The following is a 27,618-nucleotide window of genomic DNA, read 5'->3' on the forward strand; positions in this document are numbered from 1 at the left end:
AAACAACTCAGTCCTTGGCAAACCAGGTGACAAGACACAAAAATTGTCAAAATACAGATTATTCTTCTGTGTGGAACTCCAGACACAGCCAAAAACATAGACACTGTTTTTTTTTTTCAATACAGACAGATACCTAACTACAAAGTTTATCCCAGCTCTTTGAAACTGATTTCTGATAGGAAGCAGTAGGCTATGACAATTTATAGGTTATTTACTCCTGAGGCATTTTAGCGAATGCTGAGTCCCTGCATATAATTGCATCCATTTAGCTACTGGTTATACCAGATATACCTGAAACATGCCTGGGATCTATTAAAAAAGGGGGATTGCATGTTAGTTGTACTGCATACAGATTCTTAACCAAAAGTCCTGCCTCTAGCATTACACCACCAAAACCTCACTTCTTTCTCAAGGGGCTGAATTTTTAAGGATGACATATGAGCAGTTGGAGGACAAGAGAGAGAACATACACCTCTAAGGAGCCAACATCACCAGTGGCAGACCAATGAACATTTTTCAGTCTTCTCTCTTTAAACCACCATATCTTTTTGGCTGATACCAAGTGTGCAGTTCAGGGAACAGTTGTAGAAAATCTAAGAGACAATTAGGAATGACAGAGTGAAAAGGTGTCAAGAAACAAATACTGAACATGGTGTTAATTTGGCTGCTACAATATTGGTTCCTACCTTATTCAACAGCCTCATGAACAGACTAGAAGAACTGCTAGAAATAAAGACACTGAACAAGCCATGAAAACTCTGACATGACTCAGCCATGCCCATCTGTCTTATAGGATTGACAGAAATGGGACAGCAAAGAGAAACACCACTTTCTCTGTTGGACTACAAAGGGAAGAATTTCTTGCAGAGATGGTTTTGGGGAGTATGTTTCATGTGGAGTATGGGACTTCTTCTGAAACCTGTCTAAATCAATGAAAGACCTTCAAATGACCTAGTGCAAGACCCTGGTACTTGTTAAAAGATACTGATATTGAAAAGCAATATTCAACATTAACAGTGTTTCCCTCAATGTAAGACTACCAGAATTCTAATTTTCACAGGGTCAATCTTGGTCAAGACAGGACTTGTTACATAAGTTCTTATCCCACTTTTGGGTTCTTTTGGAACTCAATGTAGTCTTACCAGAAGCAGAAAAGGGTTTAGTTTCTTTAGCACATCTTACAGTACAGGCTTATTCCAAAGATCAAGTCAGATATATAGCCAAGTTTTCAGCTGGATGTAAAATACCTTTTCTTACAGGTTTTTAGTCCTTGAAAAGTAATTTCACCTCACAACAGTGATTTATAAATGCATTTACTGGAACGATGTTAAATAGTACTTTACATTAAGTATTTGATAATGAGGATGGATGATGGACTGGAAATTTTTTTAATAACAGGGGTCCACTGATGCAAAAAGGTTGAGAACCTCTAGTATCTGTTAAATGCAAATCTCCTCTCTCTCATGGAGGGACGGAGGAAGCACTTTGTCGCTATAAAAAGAGGTTACAATCCAAGTGACTATGGGACAACACGCACATAGGAGATCTTACTAGCCATTCCTGGCTTTCTCCAGATCATGCACTTCAAAGGGAAAAAGAAAAAGTCATTACTTTTCCCTCATACTTCCTATATTTTATTCCCTTTTATCCTTTTTAAAAGCCACTGTCAGACTCCAGAAAACAGTTTCAAAGCCATCTCCTTCCAAAAAGTAATTGGCACTCTCAAAAGAGAAAAAAAAAGGCTGCTGTTTTTATTGCAAGGCAGACCACATAGTTCTTATTCACTCATGTGCTGCAAGACAAGGTTGGGCACTCAGAGGCATATCCCATCATGTGCTCAGATATACCACTGACTCTGGAAACCCACTTACCCAGTGGCAATGAGTTCTACAGTCTAATTATGCTCTGTTGGAATAAGTACTCCCTTATATTAATTTCAGCTATGGCTTTACTCTGGTTTCCATCACACCTAGAATGACATAAAATGCGCCCCAACACTTAATAGTAATAAGAAGTTATAAAGCAGAACTTGGGCTTAAACAATTGAGAAAAAAGTGAATCCCTGAACAACTCCTCCACCCACCCATCTTGTACAACGAAATCACATTTTAACCACTACACTGTCCTTGAAGATACACTAGCCTTTTTCTTTTAGTGTTTCCTAGCAGGGTTACCACCAGCACAGCTCCAGCTGAGCCACAGGCATTTTCAGCAGTGTGTCTTCTAATCGTCCTCAGAATAGCCAGAAGTAAGTTACTGCTGCTTTGAAACAGACTTTACACTAGAAGAAGTCTGTCTCTTATTAGCTAGGCAGAGTACTGGAAACACCAGCAGCCAGTTGTAAAACTTCATTTGTATCCAGAATTCCAAAGCCATTATTTAATTTGTTTGGAAAAAATGTAACTTGGAAAAAAAGCCAACAAAATAATTAAATAAGAAGACGTGTTTGTTATTAAAGATCCATAAAAATGCAAGTAGGCTTGAAATCCAAAGGATCTGAAAATTAACACTGCAAGTACATAAAAAGAAAAGCATACTGAATAGAGCTGGCTGGAAAACAGCAATTCCATTTTGCTAAACATTTCAAAGCTTTGAAATTTGTTTTTGTTCCAATATGAAACAAAAATGAGACTTTCTGAAAGTTTTCATGAAATGAGAATTGAGAGAGAGAAAATTCACTCCTTCTGGACCTGAAAAAAATCTTCCCAACAAAATTGTCTCCAAAATAGATAATGTTTCCAAGAAACATTCTGGTTTTGATGAAACAGCATTTTTCACCAGGAAAAAAAAGTGTCAGCAGAAATATTATAGCCATTCTAATAGCACAGGCTTATCTAGATTGGATGCTTTTACGAGAAAATTATGTTGAGTATTGAGCCAATCTAATTATATTTATATAGGTCCCTATGTGAACAACGTGCCACTTTCCTTAGAAAGACACTCTGTAAGATACGTGATCTATTTGATTTTTTTCTTGATTACAGATATTTTATTTTATTCAAAGAATATAAAAGGAATCACAGAATAAGCAAAATCTGAGAGATACCTTAAGTCAATTTGTTACTTATCTGGGGGGATTTTCTATGAACCTGTGGACATTCTTATTTCAAAATAAGAATGCCTTTAGGATTTACAAGAATTTTTTTTAAAGAAGCTTGAACTGTGCTTCCAATCCCATATAGAATTAACTGAATTAAGCTCTCAAACACTAAGGGAAAGTCTGTGCTTGAAACTGCAACCCATGCTGGGTAGCACTGTAGAAAATCTTACTGTAGCAAACATTCTGCAATGAAAGGGAGGCAAACTAATGTTCTCAAGCCTTTGAATCTACTGAAGTGGAAGAAAACACTCATATTTTACGAAATATTGTGTATGTTCATTCTTCACTATTCCTTTCTCTACTAAGTGTGTATTTGTGTGCTAGCTTATTTATGTTCACTTTGGAGTAGGATTGGCTCAAGTACTATTGATGCCCCCAAAATGGCAATGAGGACCTTTAATTGAACAAAGTCAGATTCTGTTCCAAAGAACGCTGATCGCAGAAACAAAGAAAAAGGCAGATCACAGCACACAATATGTTCTCCCATGAATTGTTCTCACCTTCCTCTTGTAGTTCTTTGCAAAATTTTCATTCCAGCTAAGCAGCAGAATTTTCCTTCCCATCTCCTGCAATACTGCTCAACATCATCTGCAGAATTCAGGGGCTGCAACTGTACTTCACTGAACATACCATAGGCATCCTGGACAAGGAGGCACAACCTGCAAAACATTCCTCTGTTACTCACTGTCAGCAGATTTCTGAAGAATTATATTACAAGCTTCAGGACAGGGCTTATCCTCCACAATATCTAGACTGGAGAATTCCTACTAAGTAACATATCAATAAACAAACCCAACATCGTTAAAGGTTTTCTCATGTATATTTTCAGGAGGAAACAGGTTCATGAAATAGAGAAGCATGACTGAAAAAAAGCCTAAAGAGCTTGCACTGGGGATTAGATAAATTAACTGCTACGCACTATGTGGTTTGTGTAGTTGCAAAGAAAGAAGGCTGAGTTTTCGCCTTACTTGAGGTGAATTCTGCAATGCAGAAGGAGCAATGACGCAAACATCCATTTGTGTGTATAAATATAAGAATTGCGCTTAAAAGTAAACAAAGAAGAGTCTTTCACAAGTAATAATCACCAACATTGAAACTGGCAAAGCAAGCATTACATTTTCCATAACTTTTTAAAAAGAGTCCTGAGAAAGCAAAAAAAAGAGTGAAATGTCATTTCTTCTTAAAATAAAAAATCCCAAACAAACAACATGAAACTGCAGATTAGTGTATTCAATATCGGGTATGAAGAAGCCCAGAGGAACTATTTTAAGAAGGTAATTAAAAAACCTGCTAAACAAACAATTTGATTTAAGTAATCTATGGAAGTAGGAGCTGTAGGGCTGGGAAGTATTGCTTAACCAACTTGCTGGCATTTTGAGAAGATATTACTGTCATAGCAGATAAGGCAAAAATCAGTGCATGTCATACATTCAGATAGTCAAAAATGCATTTCACAAGATTCTGCACCTCAGATGAGCAGCCACGATAGCATGAGTCACGCAGAAGAAGGAGGCTGCTGTCTACGAGATTGATTTAATTGCCCCAGAAAGAGACAGTTAAGCATGGAAACTTTTCAAAGGGAGACAAAAATTACCTTTGAGGGTAGCACATGCATCTTTACTTCTAAATAAAACTCAGAGGTGCACTAGGCAGCAAAATTCAGTTCACTTCAAACGCACATGCCAAAACTACCTTTCCCAGAGCAGCACCATCACTCTTAGCAAGCCAACTCCAACTGCTTTTGGAGCACATCACATAACATATATGCACCCTGAAAGCATTCAACAGTCAACATTTTAAACAAAATGAGCTCCTACATTTTTCTGGAAGAACATGTATTTTCTTTGCAGGATGCTTAGGCACATGGAAGACAATTAATCACAGTTTCCTTGTTCATTATGAACTGTCTAACTCTGGCTTACACCCTTAAGAGGGCTGAATTCAACATAGGATACAACCCCAAAGGCTTTTGGACCAGCTTACAGTCTTCATTTTCAGATTCTGGTGCCATTTTAAGGAGCTGTGAGTGGTAGGACTGAACACAAATGAAGGCTCTCTGTATCCCCAGCTACAAAGATCCTGCACAGAGCCTTCACCAGGCATAAAAAGCTTAAGGCACAATTCCTCCGCAGCCTGTCAAGGTTAAGAAGTCCTTCAGAGCCATGAAACACTGCTTCTATCCTGAGCAACAACAAATAAGAAGAACCCAAACACTGTTGTGATGTGCAGGCTGGAAGGATACATATCCTCATCTCTGGGATGAGTGGTGTTCCCAGTCTAGGAAGCGTGACTATCCTAACAATACAAATCCATGTCTTCAACAGCTCTAGAACTCTTCCTTTTCTGTGTAAAACAACCTGTGTGATGCCTTCTGGATTCACACCACAATATCATCTCCAACTCAGCAGATGAAAGACTGATGTGCCATAAAAAAGACAGCCTAGAAGCAGACTGTTGCCTGCCACTTTCCATGTTAGGACCTTGCAATTAGTCTCTTAGGACCTAACTCTTTCCAAGTTAGGACCTTGCAATTAAGAACTCTCCCAAGTTTTAACTGATGTGACTGAAACTCAATCCACGTGTTTGCTTTGTTTGGAAAAACAGAGCTAATGTGCTCTGGATATTTCTGAAAATCAGATTGAGGGGACCAGGAAAAGCAAAGCAAACAGTTTTGCCTACGTCCCTTCGAACCCTTGCGATTCTGGGATTCTCTGATTGTGATTAGCAAAAAATTAGGCCTTCGTATCTCGCAGCAAACAAGGGCCAACGAAGTTAGTGTCTCAGATCTGATCAGTTCAGTAGTTTCTTAACTGATCACTAGCATTTCTCATATCTTTAGTGAGACATAACTGAACACAAGTAAGTCTCAGACTAGCTGGCACCACGCTCATATTAAGTCCTTTGGGACATGTTAATTGCCCAAATAAAATTAGCTTGGTTGGTGCTGAAGACATCAGTCACTAAAAGGCCATGTTCCCAGTCCTTTTAAGTCAAGCAAATAGCTGTCTGCTGTCAGACATGGGAGTTTCAACTCCCCACATCCCTGGCTGCATAGTTCCATCTCTTTGTGGTGGCAGCATAAATGGCTAGGACAGGAAACTGATCTGACCAAAAAATACACTGTAGCCAAATAATTATCATCATCAGGATGAGATCCAAAATTAACACTGTAGAAGTAAACTCTGTTTGCATGGAGTACTACTTCTAGACAAGGATGTATTTTCCAGGCAGGATTAGGAGCCTGAAGGTCCCACTCCAGCTGTCCTGTGTATGTAACACAACATCCCAGGTCATACAATGAGAGAATAGTTAACTTATGACCAAGCTTGATAACCAGAAGTAAAGGAAGAATATGGGTCTTACATTGATATTGATCCCATTCACACTAGTAGCACGTTTGCCATCACGAAGAAATGCACAGCAGCAGAACCTGTTGCATCAGACTCCCAAGTACTTCTGCTGTTATGAGCACACACCTGACATCCACTGTACCACGCTTGTTCTAACAGTACCCAAAATGTAGTCACAATTTCTGAGCAATGTGAATTTAAAATTAAATACATATATATTCACCTACCTGGAAGACAGAATTTCACTAATAACCTTTGGATGCCAAATTTCAAATGTCCCAAACTAAAGCTATGACGAGAACTTTGAACATATGTTCCCTGCTTTAGCACACTTTTAAAACAGTATGAATGACTGGCGACAAAACCTTACTCAGCTGAATCCCACAACAAACTCAGTGATGTGTTGGAAAACTGTTCTCATATTCTCTGAAACCAGTTCTGTTCCTATGGATTTTGCACGCTGTTAGCATCACTAACAGCAGCAGCTCAGCTGCTTTCAGAGACTGTTGATTCATGGCCTTAACTTCCTTCCCAGCACTGGATTTTTCTTTGATTTCACTCTATTCCCAGAAAAGCGCATTTGTATTATTTTCCCATGTTACAGTGTTGCTCTCATATTGCAGTAAATGTTCTTGCAAATAAAGTTTTAGCGGCAAGTCTAACTGTGATTAAAGCAACAGCTTGTCCCATGATTTTTCCCCGCTTTGAAGCTCACTACCAGGATGAAAACACAAATCTAAATTATGAGACAAGCTGTAAATCCACAATGAGCATCTGCCCCCAAGGAATTCTGCATTTACGTTTTGTGCACATCTATCACAAGTACTTTTTTTCTTGTTCCATAGTTTGGTATTTGTACTGAATCAGTTCATCAGCTTAAACATACCTTGTCAGTATGCATAGTAATGAACTGCTGGGAAAAAAAAGTCCGCCACATCTCCGTTTTTATCAGTGGTGCTTGTGCAGGGAGGAAATAAAGGCTATCTTTACTCTTGGGACAACAGGATGTAACCTTGCATAGGACCTGAATTTAAAATATGGGTTTGGAAAATGTATTTCTCATGCAAAGGAGCAGAGAATTCACTGCAGGAGTGAGGGATGGCAGGAAAGCCAGTAGAGGAGCGCATGTGGGAGAAGCAGACTAAGGGAAAGGTGAAGTATGACTCACTGGTAATAACAAAGGGGGCGAAGCTAGGGAATGATAAGAAGTGAGGCAGAGATTAGTCTTTTTTTCCCCCTTCTTTAAATAATGACACAGTAGGTCTCAGGCAGAAGCTTGGGAAGATTTTGTTAATTTGCTAATAGCCAGGAGCAAGGATGGGGGCTGGGGGAAGATGAGACTGATTACTCTGCATTATTTCTATGACTGTGCTGATCTTTAGGACAAAATGTCTCCCAATAGAAAACTGGAGAGGATTACAGGATTACTCTGCCATGCCCTTCTCCTACTTAGTCACTCCTCATGGGTAAAGGATAAAGCCTTCTTTTACTATTACTTTTTTATGCATGAAAAATCATCTCTCTCCATACTGCTGGCTCATAGCTGGCAGCTGACATTCTGGAGAGGTAAGGATGACAAAAATCTTCTCCAGTTTTGGTCACCTCCAACCTCCCCTGTGGCAAAGTGAAAAGAATAAGAAGTTCTGCCTGCAGAGATGAGAGCATACAGGGCCAGAACCGGCTGATGACACAGGGATTACCTTTACTAAGTCTTGTGAAAACAAGCAGCAGAAATTTGTCATTAACAGATCTTAACTAACAAATAATTGTTTTACCCTTGGGTAGGTAGAAGGACAACCATGTGCCCCACAGCAGCTCTTCTCCATGAGGAGGTAAGCTGTGCAGTACAGCATGAGAAGCCAGAGAGCCAGGCAAATGCCACTACCCTCACAGTGTTTGGCAGGGACTTCATTAGTTACCCTTTCTTTGGGAAGGAGGGAAAGGGGAGAATGGGGAAATGCCTGAACACTAATTGAATTGTATTAGCTCTGATATTGGCTCATTCTTTATCTTAACCATCCAAGAGACAGCTGGTGCTGCTTTGTTTGTCAGAAGGATGTCTTATCTCTTTGAGGTGCGGTCCTAGCAGAGGCATAAAGCACATGCATATAAACACACGTAAACAAAAACCCCCTCTCTCTTAATCACCAGAGGCACAACACTACCTACACAACTCTAATTCAGCAACTTGTCTGGTCAAGTCTCAAGGTGGAGCTGATTAACTCCTGCTAATATGGCTCAGATTCAAATTGTAACCTGCAGGACACCACCCTACTGGGATTTAATTTATCCCTACCTTATGCACTCCTTGCATTCACCATACCCATATTATCTCTGAAAAATCAAAGCTCAGGGCACAGGTCTAAACACACAGGGCTAACCATTCATCTCTCCCACCCCCTCGTAACACTAGCAGTATTTTCCTATTAAAAGCACTGTATTCACCACATCATGTACTGCTTCAAGTTCCCTTTTGAAAAGTAGGTACCTGCTGTGGCCTTTTTTAGGGAGTAGCAAGATTCAGAGTCACCTGCTTGAAATCCTCAGTATTTGCTGCCACTAAATAGTGAGTGAAGCTCTACAGAGTATAACTATGGATTCAATAATGTAAGTAAAAAATAATGATGATGATAACTGGTGCCTTCTAAGCATAGATTGCAGAGGTACACAGGTACAGAGAAAAACACAAGCACAACTGCTTCCAGTTTATAAGGGGAATGCCAAGCTCAAAGAATAGTCCTGATCATAACTCCCTCCAAGTATAGATATTTCTAGGACCCTGCCTGGTGCTCTGGTTTGAAGCACTGGGACAACCAAAATAGCAATCATTTGCTTTGAAAACTGGAGGTTAAAAATCACTGAAAGGCTGAGTTTGTGATCATACATGTTTTCATTCTGCAGTTGTGGAAGGACCCAAAAGGAAAGGAAGGAGAAGGCAGTTCTGGAGTGCTGCACATGGCACACATGGGAACAGTGCATAGTTAACACCAGACACTAAAGTTCCATCCAGCAAAACACAGGCTGTCCTTGCAGAAGCATTGGTGGAAACCCCACATGTGACAGGAGTATCACCAGGGGAATGAGCAGTCTTATCTTGGCATCTCAAGCAGAAAATGTGTAGCAGAGGCCTCCCCAGTCTCAGGAAAGAAATCCTTTTTTTTTTTTTTTTTCCAGGCACTTCTTAGCATGTGTGTAACAAATTATGAAACATAATTTGCAAATAACTCACTGCAGTAACGACACCAAAACCACCATTTTTTTATATATGTTTAAAAAAAAGTGAGAAAGAGAAGAGAGGTTATAAAATAACTGCTGCTTATTTTTATTCACTTCCTCGAATAACACACTTACTTCAATACAAACTAGAAAATCAAATACAACTGCCACAAAGTCTTTCATGAATCCCCACCTGCTGATTGCTTTTTCCATTTCTTCATGCAGGTTAATCCTTCCACCTACTATTTTCTGCCTATGAGCTGAAAAAGCAGCACTCCTGTGGGAAATGGCTTTTGTGTGTAGGAGGAGACCTGTATGAGCCAAACATATCAGCAGGACTACCTTTTTTAGTGCAGAACATGCATGTAGAGAATGGAGCTCCACAGCACTGTAGATGTTCCCACCCAAAACACAGAACACCACCTGCCTGGTGGGAACACATACAACTTCTCAGGAACAGGAGTAGCACAAAGCCCAGAGAGCTTTTCTTACCTGCCATAACAACCATAGCTTCACATGTGACAGTTTTGTCAGCACAGACCATTTCTTCTATGAAGTTTTCATGGCCCACTCAATAAACTTTTTTAACTCTCCATCTGACACTGTCCCTAAGTGCACTTTCAAATTAACTGCTGATGTGTGTGTTTGATTTGAATTTTACTCAAAAGTAAACAAAACATTTAAACCCATAAAAAGACATCCCTGACATCCACTCAACACAGTATGAGGCTATAAGTTCAAGCAGTTAGAGTTGCATTGGAGAAATATTTTCAGTATCACCCAATAGCTTCACTTATCCCACATCCATAAATGAATATTGAACTTGTTCTACATTGATAGTTTATATCCAAAGTAATTATTCCATGTAAATAAGAATCTATTGTGATGATTTGCAAGACACAGAAAGTTAAGAAAAAAATAATTTCCTAAGTGCTGCCTAGAAGTTTGTATAAAGGTTGAGCAGCAGAAGACCAGTAAAGCCTTCCTCCCTCCAAGATCCCCCAGGCACCTCCACACTAAACTGCACGTAATCTATAGTCCTTCTGCTAAGATCCATTCTATACAGCTTGCTACATAAATAAAAACAGTTTTGGGTGGTAACAAAAAAGCAAGCACATCAGATCATCCCAGCCTGTTTTGGACTCCTATGCTGTTAATTGTAGTTGGTGAAAAAAGTAATGATGCACACACTTTTCAGGTTCTCACTGTACCATTACTTCAGCATGGAATTCCATTACAATCCCTTGGTTATTTCAGCATACAATTCAGAGAAAATACTATTTTCCTCTATGTCATGATTTACTAATCCAGAGTAAAAATCTGCATTTCAGAAACTTACAGTCTCAGCTGAAAACTGCAAGTCTTTCTAATGGATGATCTCCAATAGAAAATTAATGTTCCAAATATAAGGTGTAATTACCTCCCAGCCATTTACAGTACTTATCTATGAATCTGAGGAGGGGTTCTTTGTTTATTTTTTTAATCTCAAGACTTGTAATTATTGTTTTGGCATTCAAGAATTCCAACAGTCGGCAAAGTGCTGCCAAATGATCTTCTCCTGCAAGGTGCTCAGCACCCTCCTTTCCAAGGAAAACAGCATTTGGTTGCTAGTTCTGGCAGCATTTCATGTCATTTTTGCTGCGCTATCTTTTCTCCACACCTCAGTTCCTTATATGTAAAAATGAGAATAAAAGTCCTGTCTTCACATGGTGATCTGAAAGCAATAACTGAACAACATGGTTGTATCTAGAAGGGCAAGTCCATAAAGTCTATTCTTTGTGTTAGATCTCATTTGAGTTGGAGCAGGAGGCTGTGTACATACATATATAGAGAGAGGGCTTCCTTGCAGCATCAACTTATTTCTTTCATGCTATGGGGCTTAGAGAATTCTCAACTGCCCGTGCAAAACCCATAGCAAGGGCTTTGCAGCATCTGGAATGAAGCAAGAACACAGTAGCAGCAATAATGGGGTCCCTTATCTTTCAAGACCATATTATTTGTGGATTCTCCAGATTTACTTCTGAACCACACAGACCGTGAACGGTTTACTAGAAGGTCTTACTTAAACCAACATGAATTCAGTATTAAAGAGAAGAATAACTGCTCATTTCAGCAGGCACAGAACATCCTCAAACACATTCTTGGTAGCATAGCATTGCACATGTGCTTCCCCAGTGCATGTGAAAGGTAAATGAAATATAATAACACTGCGGTATTTCTTACAGTGCTGTGTCTGCATTCAATAAGACATTCTGCTGTTTCAATGCCACATCACCCCACTGAACTAATAGAAAAATATAATATTCATCAAAATAAAGGGCAGAACAAAGAGCAAAGCAGAAAAGCAGAAATGAAATCTTGCTGGGGCTCCTTCCCCAGCAGAAGGGCAATTTGCCACTCTTTCTCGCAGGGTCTGCTGCTGTTTCTGTTTTCCACTCACGCTGTTTTTCTTTACTCTGCTTTGGTGGCTGCCTTTCTTCCCTAGGTGTGTTTCTAAATGAGGGAGAGGGAGCGTGTTTGTGTGTGCACGTTGTGTGTTTACAAGAGTTATGGTAGCAGTTCTCAGCAGTCCACCGAGAGTTCTAGGAAACAGCCCCTGTTATTTTATTCTGGGTCAATGTCAGCTCATGTCAGGCAGTAAAGATCACACAGGACAGCTCGCTCCATCGTGCAGCCCTGGCCGGAGGCCTCAATGGGAGAGGGAAGGGGAGCGAGCTGCGAGTGGGCGGAGAGCCTTCCCAGCACTCTACCAACCACCGCAGGAGGAATTATGATAAACACCACTCTGGAAACCAGATACAACAGTACATTGTGTTCTTCTTCAGAAAAACAACCAGACTTCGGCTCACTTAAAGTAAACAGTTAATCCTGTTTATCTTTTTCTATTTTTTTTCCCCTTTCTTGATGAGTTGTTAACAGAACAATCTCTTCTGCAAAGCAAATAAAAGATCCTCCCCTTAAAATTCGGGCTGATTTTCTCTTCCTTCAACAAAAAAAAAAGACCAGTTCGATATGTAAACTTTCTACTATCGGCAAACAGTGCGGAATAACAATCTTTCTTGGCTTAAACTGACTTAACAAAGTGATGCCAAAACTGAATGAAACCTTTCCCTCACTTACATATTTTATTTTGGAAAACTGAAGTCCCAAACAGAGTGTTCTATTCATCCCTTTTAACTATTCCTTTTCCGACAAGAGCAAGCAGAACTGGTTAAAACAAACAAAATCAGGATGTGTGGTGTCCTTGCAGGTGCCTGGGGAGCACAGATTAGCTACTGAGCAGGGGGGTGGCTATTCCCAGGTTTTCTCTTGGAGGTGGGAAGACAGGAGTCGGGGCAATTGACTGCAACTAAATGTAACAAACTGTTACCCTCCTTTGCAAATAAATGCTTACTGTGCAAATTCTTGATGTCCCCAACTTTCAGTATTAAGGATGATTAATTAGAAAAGCAGATGGAATTGATTATCTTGTTTTGCTGGAGTCACCAGTCTACCTATTAACTGCTTCTTACTGGGGACTCCAAGCCAGTCCACCGAAAGCTATGGGATTTTCCCAAAGGGAACTGTAATTTTTAGCACTTGGGAGTTGAAATAGTTCCAAAAGTCAACACCAAAAGTGTGCTTAATATCCCCAGTCAGTAAAAGTTTGTCGATTTAGCTATTTATAATCATAAAAATACATGATCTGCAAACTGAAAGAGGGGAAGGAAAATACTTCCCTCTTTTATTTTGACTCGTTTTGGAACCTCCAAGATTCTGGGATTTCTACGCAATTGATGTCATCAAGTGCAAAAACATAAATTCAGGTCTCCAAGTGAATGTCTGATTTGCAGATATTAAAAAAATATACTTTACATGTAAATTTTTCCTGGTTTTCCTGTTTCATTTTCCCTTGAGATTTTGACTTATTTTGAGAATTTGTTTTAAAATCTTTTGCTGCAGTTACTGAATTTACATTGCTCTGAGGGGCTCTGCTGTGACAGAGCAGGACAAAGCAGTGCTACTTCCCATTGCAGAAGCCAGGCTGGGGACACAGCTATCAGTGGGCCAGAACCCCAGAGGAGCAGCCTCAGGACTATGCCCCCCTGTCCACCACTTAGCCCACCATGGCCTCCAGCCAAGACTGGAATAGCCAGTATTGGTAGGGCAGGACTGCTGTTGAACACTTCATCTTGCTCCAAGTGCACCCTGTCATTTAACCCCCTCCCTTCCAGTGCTGCAATTGCACAAAACCTGCATGGTTCCTCTCTTATGATTGTGAGTTTGGCCTGCTAAGTTTGTCTCCAGATTGACAGACAGTCCACAGCGTTATCTGTGAAGGACCTAACTTATGCTGAGGTGCTACAGCTCTGAGCAGCGAGGTTATGAGATGCAGTAATGCAAGGAAGAAGCAACATATTTTGGTACAACCTCTCTCCTGGAAAGCTAGAGGAGAATGTGGCAGTGCTATGGTCTCTGTTTGTTGGAGGAACTCCTGAGTGTAGGAGAAGAAAGGAATAACCTTAAATGCTTAGGGTGCAGTTATAATCCATGTACAAAATGCTTTGGCTCCCCAGGTTTTGACCTTATGGTGGCTAGCCACCATCACACCCTACTTCAGGAGGAAATGTGTCAGCCAAGAGGAATGCAGATGAGAGGTGAATTGATGGGAGATCATTAGGAGATGAGGCAACAGCAGGTGGAAAACGTGGAAGGTGAAGAAAACAAAGATCAGGAGAAAATGTTCTCTGATATTACCTCTTTTCCACTTCCTTTCTTCCACCTTGCTGTTCTCCATGTCTGGTAGTTAAGAGACTAGAGGGGGAAATGCTGGTCTGTGGCAACACTAGTATAATCCCAAGGATGACCTACAAGCATTACTGATGGGAGTGCTTTCCCCTGACACATTCAGATTTTTTACATCAGAAATTATGGACACAACCAGTGCTGCTGAAAGGTTGGTGCAGATGGCAGCAGCTTTCCAATCTGAAAATAAAGTTTTGCTACCCTTTTAAGCTTCCATTTGAACTTTTCAAAATCAGAAATCCCATTTTCCATCATAGGTCAAGCAAAGCAGTAGGTTTGGGCCATTATCCAAACCTCGCTCAAAGTAACATTTTTCCATTGATTTCAATGAGCTTCATGTCACATCATGTAGCAGGCAGAGACAATACCTAAACTACCTAGACCAACTAAACTGAACACCATCAAGGAGCAAACACTGAAGTAATTTTATAAACATCACACAATTTTCTGTCATTTCAAAGAATGACTTTTAGCAGGATCAGAACTTGGAACACATAAAAAAGAAAAAGTCTCTACTACAGCATCTTAATCACAATTACCCCACACAGATTACAGTCTTTATTTTATATCTCATGCATGTGGAATACTATTTTATTGTAATGACATAACTAGTCATTATACTGGATTTCATATGATAGCCCATGTCAAATACTGAGAAACTCTACAAGTGATATACTTGGCTCTGATTTTCCTTTCCCCTGTAAAAAAGAAAACAGTCCTGAAAGTAAGAATCTGTTCAAATATCAGTACAGCATAGTTTGTTCTCATTATTTATATTCAGAGAAGAAAGAAAAAGGACCCAATTAATCAAAAATACAGGAAGAGTTTAGAGAGACAAAAGATAATCATGTAAATTAGAACTGGATTAGGGCCCTTAGTAAACCTATCTATTCATGCCAAAAGCGGTGATTTAATATTCTGTGGTTAAGATTCTGGTTTCGTGTCTTATCCAAAAGAGCATCAACAATAGCACATTGTTCTCCTACCACCAAGCTGGTGCTATAGCCTCTGATATGATTCAGCACAGAACTGAAGAGAGAGGCACAGCTAAAGTTTGGATTTCCCTGAGTGCTGCAGGCCAGCAGGAGATGTAACATCACAGCCAAGATAACAAGATACCTTTTGTCTTTAAAACACACAGTTTCCTGTTGATAGTATTCTCTATTGTCACACTTGTCTCATCCTCTTTTTCCTGACACAGACCTTCCTTAATTGAAACTTCACTACACCGTACTGAGGAAACATTAGGACAGGGGTGACTTCTACATGCCTGTAGAGCAACTAAGACGGTGATCCTCACTGGAGCATCAGTGTCACAAAACCAGATCAAAGCTTCGGCATGGCTCTTTAAACATCATTTGCTGCTGCTTATCCTTCTTAACCACAGGCAATAGGGCTAGTACTTGTATTTTCAGAGTACTGTCTGCATCTTAGCAGTTGCATTTTTCCCTCTGAGGCTCTCCACTGTGTGAGATCTCTCTGCATTGAAGGGTTTCAAGCCAGATTGCTAGGCTGCTCCGCCAGCCTGGCTTCATCCCCATAAAAAAGCACTCAGGAGCCATCAGCAGGAGGCTTCCACATTGCGCTTCAAGGCAGCTCCTTCCTACTGGACATGGGATACAAGATGCAAAGGACCACCAGCATATAAAAATGATGACATTTTGTACAAATATGGGCCACATTCTTATGCTTGTGACACACTGTGATGTTATCTCCACTGCCAGGTAATGTCAGACATCCCTGATCTTGGATCATGTGACACTATGCAACTCACATGCTCCTAAGGTGAAGCATAAAAAAAGCTGAAATTTAAAAGATGGTAATACACTAAAACAAAGCGGACAAAGCCTCCAAATTGTATTCACAAGGACACAAAATGCCAACATTTTTAATAAATGTGCTTTCTGAGCAGTCATTTTTCAAACATGTTTCCCAAGTTCTACCACTGCAAGAAGTGAAAATACCAACAAGACAAAATTACAGTCAATGAAAACACAGTAAGTGAATCCCATCTAGATCAACCTAAACATTTTGGTTTACCAATTTAAAAAACCCCTAACTTAAAAAATCAGAACTGCAATGGACTTTCTAAGGCAGTGGTTTCAGAGTAGGAAAATGGCATCGTTTCAAATCACAGCTTTTCAGCAATTTCACAATTTTTTTCAATTGCTTGTACAAGCTTCTCATAAGGTTTCTTTTTTTTTTTTACAAGAGGATCTGACAGAAAATTATTTCTTAGAAAAATTCCCAACCATTTTTCCTAGAAATATTTTTCAAAACTGTCATGCAGTAACTATTCATTAATTTTCAAGGCTTTGTTTTGACAAAATGTAATTATGCAGCATACTGAAGAATAATTATGCAGTATGCCTGAAAGTAGAAGTAATGCTGAACAGTGAGAGGTGGAAATGCAGTACATGGATTTCCCACCCACCTCCTCCTCTCACAATAGCTGTGGAAACACACTTGAACATATGTGCAGGTTTTGGCTAGGATAGGTTTCATTTTCTTCTCTATTAAGAAGAGGTAGCTGGTATGGGCTATGCTCTGAATTTGTGCCGGAAAGAGTGTTGGTAACACAGGGATGTTTTTGTTATGGCTGAGCAGTGCTTACACAGAGCCTTTTCTGCCCCTCACAGCACCCCATCAGTGAGCAGGCTGGGGGTGCACAAGAAGTTGAGAGGGGACAAAGCCAGGACAGCTGATCCCAACTGACCACAGGGATATTCCATACCATATGGTGTCATGCTCAGCATATGAAACTGGGGGAAGAAGAAGGAAGGGGAAGATGTTTGGAGTGATGGCATTTTGTTTTCACATGTAACTGTTACTCATGATGGAGTCTTGCTTTCCTGGAAATGGCGGAACACCTGCCTGACCATGGGAAGTGGTGAATGGATTCTTTGCTTTGCTTGTGTGCATAGATTTTGCTTTACCTATTAAACTGTCTATTTCAACCCATGAGTTTTCTCACTTTTACCCTTCTGATTCATTCCCCCATCCCACTTGGGGGGCAAGTAAGCAGCTGCGTGGGGCTTACTTGCCATCTGGGGTTGTACCACGACAGTCCTTTCTGGCCCCCAAAGTGGGACTCAAAGGGCTTAAGATAATGACAGGTTTGACTGGAATGTGCTAGATTGAATCCATAGCTGCTATTGCTGTTTAGCTATTGACACACTCCTCTGCTTGCCATGGGGCTTGCTTGCCTCACTGTATTTTAGACTCCAGTGCTTGTTAGTGGCCACTTTCTGCTTTCAGTGCTTTGCTGCACTGCTGTAGTGCTTATTATCTTACTCTGCTGTGCCAGGGAATGTTTATTTGGTAACAGCAGTGGTGACATGCCTAGGCTGGCAGATGACCAGGGCATCGCTGCTGTTTCTGTGCTGCTGTACTGGACAGGCTGGAACTCCAGCATGAACTTGAGTCAAAGGATCTGTGACCTGCGATGAGTCCACACAGGAACAGGTACAACTCAAAGTGTCTGTGGCCATGATGATGTTTGTGCTGCAGCAGGTACACCTCCAAAGGGATTGTGGACAAAGGATAAGTGCACTGCAGCAGGTAAGCCTTGAAGCATCTGTGGCTATGGATAAGCTCATGCTGCAGCAAGTACAACTTGAAGCATCAGTGGCTGTGAATGAAGTCATGCTGGAGCATCTCAAAGCATGTAGCCATGGATAAGCCCATGATACAGCAGGTACACCCCTTGAAGGGAATGGAGGCATGGGTTAGGCCATGTTGGAGCAGATTTACTTCTGAAGGGACTGTGGCTGTGGGTAAGGCCAAGCTGGAGAAGGTATATCTCTTAAGGTATTGTGGCCCATGAATAAGGCCACACTGGAATGGGTGCACCTCAAAGGGACTATGGCTGTGGATAAATTAATGCCACAGCAAGGAAAACTATAAGAAAATCGCTCTTGTGTGCAAATTTTCATTTACAGATTTTTTCTTTAGAAAGGGTAATGCTTTCCCAGCTGCCAGTCAGATCAATGCTGCAGATCACACACTGCATATTCAGCGTTTTTAAGAACTGTTATACACCACTAACTACAGAAAAAAATTGCATTCTTGTAAACAAATGTAATAGCTGATTTGATGTCTTGGGTCAGCAGGTAAACCACGACATTTAGGATGAGCTACCAAGAGAACATTTTATTTCATCCTACAGTTATTTAATTTAGAATCATAGAATCATAGAATATTTAGGGTTGGAAAGGACCTGAAGATCATCAAGTCCCAACCCCCCTGCCATGGGCAGGGACACCTCACACTAAACCATGTCACCCAAAGCTCTGTCCAACCTGGCCTTGAACACTGCCAGGGATGGAGCATTCACCACCTCCCTGGGCAACCCATTCCAGTGCCTCACCACCCTCACAGTAAAGAATTTCTTCCTTATATCCAATCTAAACTTCCCCTGTTCAAGATTAAACCAGTTACCCCTTGTCCTATCACTACAGTCCCTAATGAATAGTCCCTCACCAGCATCCCTGTAGGCCTCCTTCAGATACTGGCAGGCTGCTATGAGGTCTCCATGCAGCCTTCTCTTCTCCAGGCTGAACAGCCCCAACTTTCTCAGCCTGTCTTCATATGGGAGGTGCTCCAGTCCCCTGATCATCCTCGTGGCCTCCTCTGGACTTGTTCCAACAGTTCCATGTCCTTTTTATGTTGAGGACACCAGAACTGCACACAATACTCCAGGTGAGGTCTCACAAGAGCAGAGTAGAGGGGCAGGATCACCTCCTTTGACCTGCTGGTCACGCTCCTTTTGATGCAGCCCAGGACACGGCTGGCTTTCTGGGCTGCAAACGCACACTGCTGGGTCATGTTAAATTTCTCATCGAATTTGAATTTATAACTCTGTCTTCCCCCATCTATTTCCCTTTTCTTCCCAATCTTCCACATTACATATGTTTTTCACTGCTGCATGTACTGACCTTTGCATACATACTAGCCCCAAATTTCAATATTAGCTATCAATGAAGGATTCCCAGTATTCCTCATTTTTTTATTCCACACTATGGACACATTAGGATTAGTTTTAATCCTAATGCTGGGATGTTAATGCATTACAGCTTTTATATAAACAGTATGTTCTTTGTATATTTTATATTACAATTTCTAATTATTAAGTTGTTATAAAGTGATAGGAGCTGGGTCAAATCTATTATGTAAATATAGGTATCAGAGAAACATCCAACTGATGAAGCGGCAAGATGCTTTGCAGAAGTCAGTTAATATTTCCCCAGTGGACAATATTGTTTTCTAGCTAAAATACACCACTTAACAAAAGATTATTTGGTGAGCAGGGTAGGAAAGAACTCAAAAGTGAACAGAAGTTATTTCTTGTTTACATGCACAAGTCAGCAACAGAGGAACAGAAATCTTAAAGCATCAACACAGATCTGCCCTGGGACTCTGGTTAACTTACAGCATCAGGGCTTATAAAACTTGGTTAGAAAGCAAATGGCAAACACTGTCACAGTTATTCCAAAAGGAGGTTGCAGGAGCAGCTTATCACTTCCGAACTTTAACATCTAGGCAGAGGGTGCTGATGTTGGCCTGGGAGGTCATACACTGTCCTCACCACCTGTATTTTGCCTACCTGAAGAGCAACAAAGACAATTCATCTACCTCAACAATGCTTGTAAGGTGATATTTATTCAGGTTTAGAAGCACACAAATGGAAATTACTATCGTAACTGTTAAATTATGACAATTACCACACTGATCTTCTTTCTCTACTGACTCAGCTTACTGAAGCTGCCAGAGAAGACTGCCTACCCCTGACCACTGCGTTAAGAGTTACGAAGTGGTTTAAACTTTGGGTATTTGCAGTTGTGGAATAGGTTGCACGATTTCAGTATCACAGTGGGTGAAATGAAATATGGGGGAAAGGAACCTCTGAATTTTATATCCTTTCTAGTTTTCTTCCTGCAGGTTAACTTGACTAACATTGAATAACAAACAATTTAATTTCTCCTGTTCACTGTGCAAAAAGGGACAAGGCAGCACAATCTGGGAGAAATAATTAGTATTAAAATACGCTCCAAAATTCATCACACCAAAATTCATGCTTTCCTTACTTTGTATGCTGGTATACAGGTAAAGAAGCTGTTCCACTACAGAAACCTCCTCAAACTCTCATGCGACTTATATCATGTAAATGGAGATTTCAGAACAATTTATCTGAAGCCTACACTGGGCAGAGATACAAGTACCATATATTAACACGTAACACAAAAATGACCTAGGATCTTATCATAGCTGCTTACAAAGTCACTCTCCCAGAAAGCAAGAATATTATCTCTCAGCACTGCAGCAGCATTTTAGTGTACAGTAGGAAAGTTCCACGCAGCTTTTTTGTACTTCAACAGGTTTTAGTCAGAAGCTTTCCGAAGACACAACCATGCCAACAGGAGAAGGCAAGGAATGCCTTTCCATTGTCTTTCTAAGTCCTTTCCAAAACCTCTATAATCAGATCAAAATACACTGATCTGTGACAAAGCCACTTTGCAGTATGGGGGTAAGACACAGAAGAACGCCATGTGAAAAAAAAAAACAGGACATCAGCTGCCTCTGATGACATAAGGCTGCACTAATCTAAGTAAAACTGCTCAAAGAAAGCAGAAATCAGAATTTGCAATGCTCAGTGTCAGAATACTCGGTCTGCCTAGAAACATACAAGATTACTTTCCATGTTCAATTTGCTTTGTGTAAGACTTGTGACATTAAAAGTGGTTTTGGACTGAAATTTACCATAGGCAATTTCAGGACACAGCAAACTTTTTACATTGTTTTCAAATTTCTAGTTGAGTAATGAAAGAAGTATTAACATCTCCACCTACACTTCCCCACAAACTAAACTTTTTAATGACCAGACTCTGCTAGGAAAATGTCCAGCTTCTCATGACATGCATTAGAGTGCCCTAGATTTCAAGATAATTTTTGTTTTCTGTAGCATGTCTTTGTTACTATGACTTGAAACCATGTCCACTGAAGGATTTTTCTGTCAAATCATAAAACTCTGCATGTTTTAAACTAAACACTTTTTCCATATGCAATTATATATATACATATATATATATATCTCCATATCAAGCCTGCAGACTGAAAATATTGTGTCAGGCACTATCAACATTTAGCATTCACAAACTAAAACCCACTTTCATGTCTGGAAATATTCAGTGGAGATACCAAATGAATGTGTATCAGCCCTATGCAATCAATTCCCCTCTCCAAAGCTGTAGTACACTGCCCCCCTCACCTAATAACTGATGGCAAAACAGGTTGAGGCAGCATGAGAAATCAGATCAGGGAACTGATTTGGCTTTAATAAACAAACCTCAGACATAAAAGTGAAGTTATTTACCTGGAGTACTACATCCAGCTCTGGAGTCCTCCCTAGAGGAAAGGCATGGACTTGCTGAAGCATGTCAAAAGGAGGGACACAAAAATGACCAGAAGGCTGGAGCACCTATCCTGCAAAGAAAGGCTGAGAGAGCTGGCATTGTTCAAACTGGAGAAGACTCCAGAGAGACCTTGTCTTGCAGGGAGGCTGGAGTAGATGGCCTTCAAAGGTCCCTTCCAACCCAAACTATTCTATGATTCTATTTTTCTTTTGCATCTGTTTGCTGACTTAGCATCACAAACAGCTGTTCCAACTCAACTGAATGGACACCCTGGCAAGTAGTTGTGACAAGACAGCCTACCAGCAGGAGCAGACATGGAGAGATGGATGTGGAGTCAGACTAATTTTAAGCCACTTCAGAGGGATAGAGAATAATTTATCACAGACTTCCTTGAAGAGGGATCACAGCTTTGGTCACACCCGAGATGAAGCAGAAAAACAAATGGGCCTTTTGCCCCTGGTGGAAGGTCCATCACTACCCTCCTGCCTGAAGTGTTTGTTCACTGGCTTGGTTTTGATGGAAACATTGGTCTGAATCCCCACCTTGCAAGAATGACTCTCTTGTAAGAATAATTTTTACACAAAATATCTACATAAACGATAGCATACAATGTTAACATCAGAAACAATATAACATTTTACTTCCATAGCTGCAGAAAAGACAGACCAATTTAAAAATGTAAACTACCTAACAGGAACAGCAGGAACACTTCAAAACCAATGAAAGCCAGTCTAATGGAAAACACGTTTAAAACCCTACAAAAAGTTTACTTTTTTTGCATATGTGAAACTTCATTTAGTCTTTTCAGTGTGCCAATGTGCATTTACAGCTATACCCTACAAAACCACACAAATATATCACCTAGTTTCCCCTAAAAGAATGAGTTCACTAACAATCAATATATAAAACATAGTCTTCAGAAGTGAAATCCAGGCTTTCAAACTCAAATTTCTATTTGTGTCCAAATGCTAGTCACTATCCCATATTTCTTTTGAAGCACCTTCTGTATAGCTCACTGAATTAGTTCAACCTCCCTGCAACTTCAAATGCAGATGCTGTGTAATGGTCTGCTTGACTTACTTTCTGTTCTATTTATTTAAAAATATTAAAAATTTGTTTAAAAATATCCTTTAGTGATATCTGCAACTATCGAAGTATACCAGAGTGAAAAACTGTGTTTAAATTAAGGTACTAACTTATGCATTTCCTTTTCTCAGGCTGAGGCAGATCAGCTGGTACACAAGACTGCTGCAAACACCATTTCTCTTAGTTTATCACTTTGTACTTGCAAGAATTATGGACAGTTACATTTTTATTATATTGTTCCATAATAAGCAAAATGACCATTTTACAATCAGGAGGCAGTGACAAAACCAGCAATATCTTTCTCGCTGATTTAAAGGGGGGAAAAATATAAAAGAAACCATGTTTGCTGTTTTTTAAAGAACTAAATGGATATAAATTGTGAGGCTCTGGGTCATCACTAAGCATAGGCCAGAGCATTGGCACGAATGACTGTGTTGTGAAGCCTACAAGCTTTATTTGGTTTTTAGTTCACATTCCTGTAGAGTGAAACATTCTTAATTTGGGAGAGCTACGGGTAAACATTTATGGGAAAAAATTATTAAATATTTCCTTTCACAAAGGTAGCAGGCAAAATAAAAACATAAACACCCCCTGCACATAATGTTAAAGGTGCTTTTTAAGTTACAATTCATCAAGCCAAATGAGGTATCCACGCTCCTTTCTGACAGGCACTTGGAGCTTTTACTACTGGGAGACTAATATTCCCTCCACTGTTTATCCTTCATGAACTCATACTATGTTTATTTTCACATAGGGACAACATTATTCATATGTGAATAAGCATATCAAATGGGCTGCTCCATCATATGGAGATAATAGTAATTATTTGGGCCCTATGTACACTTGCACTTAAATTTAGCATTACAGAGGAAGTGAAAATACTTACAAGGGTAATGATACTTGTTACAGCACCTGATGTAATACATAACTACTGGTCACTTTCCAAACCATTCACTGAACTCCAGTAGCCTTTGAGAGCTGTCTATTGCAATTCAGTTTATGACACAACGCTAAAATGTTCTTACTCCAAAAGGCTCTTGAAAGATGAAGCCCATCTGAAGATTTTATCTCTAAATATGAAACATGTTCTGCTTGCAGGATGTTTTAGAATTTTAAACAAATACTAAACACAGGTTATTCACCTTGGTGAAAGAAGTCATTCTGCAGATGGGTCTGAAGCTTGAGAGGACAATATGCACAGCTGTAATGAAAAGCAGAATACAGATTTTTCTCCTTTAGCCTTCGGCACTACAGTTCATTCTTCTAAGTTTAAGAAATCTACAGGAACACCTAAGAACATATATCAGATGTGTTTTGATCCATGTGCACAGAAAGCAGAATCTAACTCTACAGGCATGAACATGTCGGCCTGACTGTACGTGGGACGTCAAAGCTCTCTTCCTCATCTGGCCAAAGCAAGGTACAAACTTTCCCTACAGAAAACTTAAATATACCCACACCACCCCTGCTGCACTTGAAAACGTATGTGATTTTTAGCTATTAAAAAAATTAGAAGCTCACATCCTTCTCTTCCTTATAGCTACAAAACATGCATGCCAAATGGCTCCTGAACTAGGAGACTGAATGCCATGTCCCACTTTGCTAGGCAGGCAGATGGATTCCATTATGACTAAACTAATGGTTTTCACATTATTATCCCAGGATTAAACCTGCACCATTTGCACTTCTTGACTTCAACAACTGCAGGGTTAGACCCCCATGAAACAAATGGACCTATTCCAAATACACAGTTCCAGGAGCAGTTCCTGAATGTAGAGCACGTGATATATCACAGAGCATATTGCTTTCCCCAGCAAGTAATTTCCAAAGCTGCTCTTCTCTGGCTCCTTAGGAAGCGTACTCCTCTCCTGATCCCTCTCTGCATGTCAAGACTGAAGTCAAAAGAGTTTGCACTAAATGGGCAAATCTCCAAGAGCAACCTGGCAGCTTCTTCCAGTCAGGCTGCAAAGACAAGGCAGCTTTTCCAAATTTCATCACGATCATGGTACTATTAGGGTTTATTAGTTTTATTAGTACTTCTAGTCTAATAAGCACTAATAAATCCAGTGCTTCCAGTATTATATTAGCATTTCCAGTATTTGATACAACTGCCCACAAACTGCCCAGTGTAGCTCAAAAAGAATTGTGGGGCATTCTGCAATATAGCAAACCCAGGGCATGCATTTTCCTGAAGTGTCAGGTAAACGTGGACAAGATTTTCCTTTGTGGTACCACCTGGTGCCACACCTGAAAAGGAAAAGGCAGTAACAGTAAATTTTGCTCCTCAGATGTCCAATGGCACAATATTCCAAAGATTTAACCTTCCCAAACTATACAAAAGAAATATATGGCAGTATTAGTTTCACAGCACTCTGAAACAGCTACACATGAAAACGTAATACAGCTTGGCCTTTGAGGAGAACACAAAATAATTCAAAACCAGGACCGACAGGAGGAAAATAAACTACTTTTTCCTGGGAATTGAGCTATGCTACATAACTGATCCTACTCAAAAAGCCTCCAGTACCATACTTGTTTGATTGTTCCACTAGACAAACTCCTGCCTGTTTCTCAGGGGAACAAGAAGCTTTTATTAGCTGGTATTATTAGTCATATGTGTTCAAACATCAATCATATCTGTTAAAAATGTTGGTGCAATAACTGAAGCTTCTTACTGATGAATGATAAAATGCTGCATTCCACTTCAGCTTATTGGAGATTTCAGAACTCAGGTAACTGTTGCCTAACATAGCTAAAATATAGACAAAATGAAGGGTTTTTTTTTTTGTTTTGTTTTAAAGGAAAAACTTATTTGTATGTGGCTTACTATATTTCTTCTAGGAAACAATAAAATGGAAAAATGCCCTAACAAAACATCAAGCTATTATGACACAGAGAAACATAATCCGACCTGATTACCACACCTTTTAAAATTATGTATAAGGAGCCCTTTGTTCCCAGGTTTTTGGAATGTCAAGCAACTCATAAATGATAATCTGGACCTAAATAAATGTACGCTGGTTGAAAATTCCTTATTTATTTAAAGCATGAAGTGACTCACTACTTCAAGTATCTGAAGAGCAACATCTTTCCGCAGTTTCTTACCTAACCTCTCTTCTAAATAGCCAACCTAAGACTATACCAACGTGCTAATGACAAGCTGAATTTTTCTTAACTTGCTTGAAACATTCACTAGGCTGTTTTAAATATCATCAGAAATGCTTAATATTAATATTAATATCATGATGCTACTTTAAAGCAAGAAGGTAGCTTTAAGTCTTCATGGTGGGAAAAACTGAATTATAAAGATTTCAGTTTTTTTTAGTATCTCCTTAATGCAATTACTTCAGTTCTTGTGTTTTGTCACTCAGTATCATCAAGAATAGCTAGCAGAATGACAAGAAGTGGAAAGATGAAGAAAAGAGAACAACTTTGACAATCCCATCAAGACTTAAAAAGCCCAACATGATGAAGGGTTTGTTGGTTGGTTGGTTTTCAATAAGAGGAAAGTATCCTCACATCAGGGTCACTTCACCTTTCCTTCCTCTTTTCTCATAGCACAGCTATATAAGCTTACAAACATTCTTTGTTTCAAAAGACGGTTTCTTCAGTTACTCATAAAGAATTACTCACTCTTGGCCAGTGGTTTGTATCAACTTAAGAAAGTAACACAGAGAGATGTGTTTTTAAAGTGGGGAAATCCCAGCAACCCACAGACATGAGCAATGAAGATGCACACAACTTCTCAGAGAGTAGATGAGGGGACAAAAAGGAAGCAAGGTCAAATCTCAGGTCAATCCACTGCGAAACCTGGTTTGAAGAATTCCTTAACAAACAAATCAAAACTGCCATGTCCAGTAGCCCCCTCCCTTCAGCCCCTCTGAGTAACAGGTTGTTGCTCTTAACCAAAACTACGCTTGTTTAAACAGTTTCACCTACCTTCCCTCATTATTTGGTCAGAATTAATGATTATCTGATTAATAAATTATTACTCAACTACCACTTAACCCAATCCCCATCCTCCTTGCACACCTTTCAAACCACAGTAAAAATAGTGAATGTTCACCTCATCATCTTCTTTTCACACATCTGTTTCCCCTCCTCACTTTCCCACTCTCCCCAGATTAACACTTCTGGGATTTATTTTTCTGCATCATATCCAAGAACTAGAGAGTCCTCCATACCTTTCTGATACAGGGTGAACAGGAGATGCTGGTCCTAAGCCTACCCTCTGCACAGCGTATTCTGATCTCAGCTTCTGAAGATTGTCAGACTGTTGCAGGATTTCCAGTTAAAGCAGAACTCCTCAAACAGCGGTCCCACATTGCCCAACATCCCTCAAATCCTCCTTACTCCTCCAATGCTACTTTCTGGGGTTCTTTTTATTCTCACTTCCTTTCCGAGAAGCAGCTCCATAGCCCAGCTCATTTGTTCAGAGAAAACTTTCATTCATTCTGAATGAACCAACTGCTTTAAAGCAGATCAAAAGAAATACAAACTCGTGAATAAAATTCTGATCACTGTACTGCCCTATTCCACATGCTCTGTAAGCGGTATATATTGTGTGCCATATGCCAAAAGTGATTTGTATATTGTCTTGACATTCTTTACGTTCCCTACACTGTTTGGAATGCCACACTACACAGGGTGCAAGAAGATAATTTATGTA

General features: G+C 40.0%; 1 protein-coding gene across 1 annotated transcript in view; it reads right to left on the reverse strand.

Moving 5' to 3' along the window:
- The window catches only part of SPIDR (scaffold protein involved in DNA repair), a 201,391-nt gene that overhangs the window by 24,808 nt on the left and 148,965 nt on the right, over positions 1-27,618 (reverse strand). The window contains exon 11 of the mRNA XM_034064692.1: positions 3,601-3,759. Within this exon, the coding sequence (XP_033920583.1) occupies positions 3,601-3,759 (159 nt within the window). The remainder of the gene's footprint in view (positions 1-3,600; positions 3,760-27,618) is intronic.

The sequence above is a fragment of the Melopsittacus undulatus genome, chromosome 1 (genome assembly GCF_012275295.1).
Source record: "Melopsittacus undulatus isolate bMelUnd1 chromosome 1, bMelUnd1.mat.Z, whole genome shotgun sequence".
NCBI classification, from domain to species: Eukaryota; Metazoa; Chordata; class Aves; order Psittaciformes; family Psittaculidae; genus Melopsittacus; species Melopsittacus undulatus.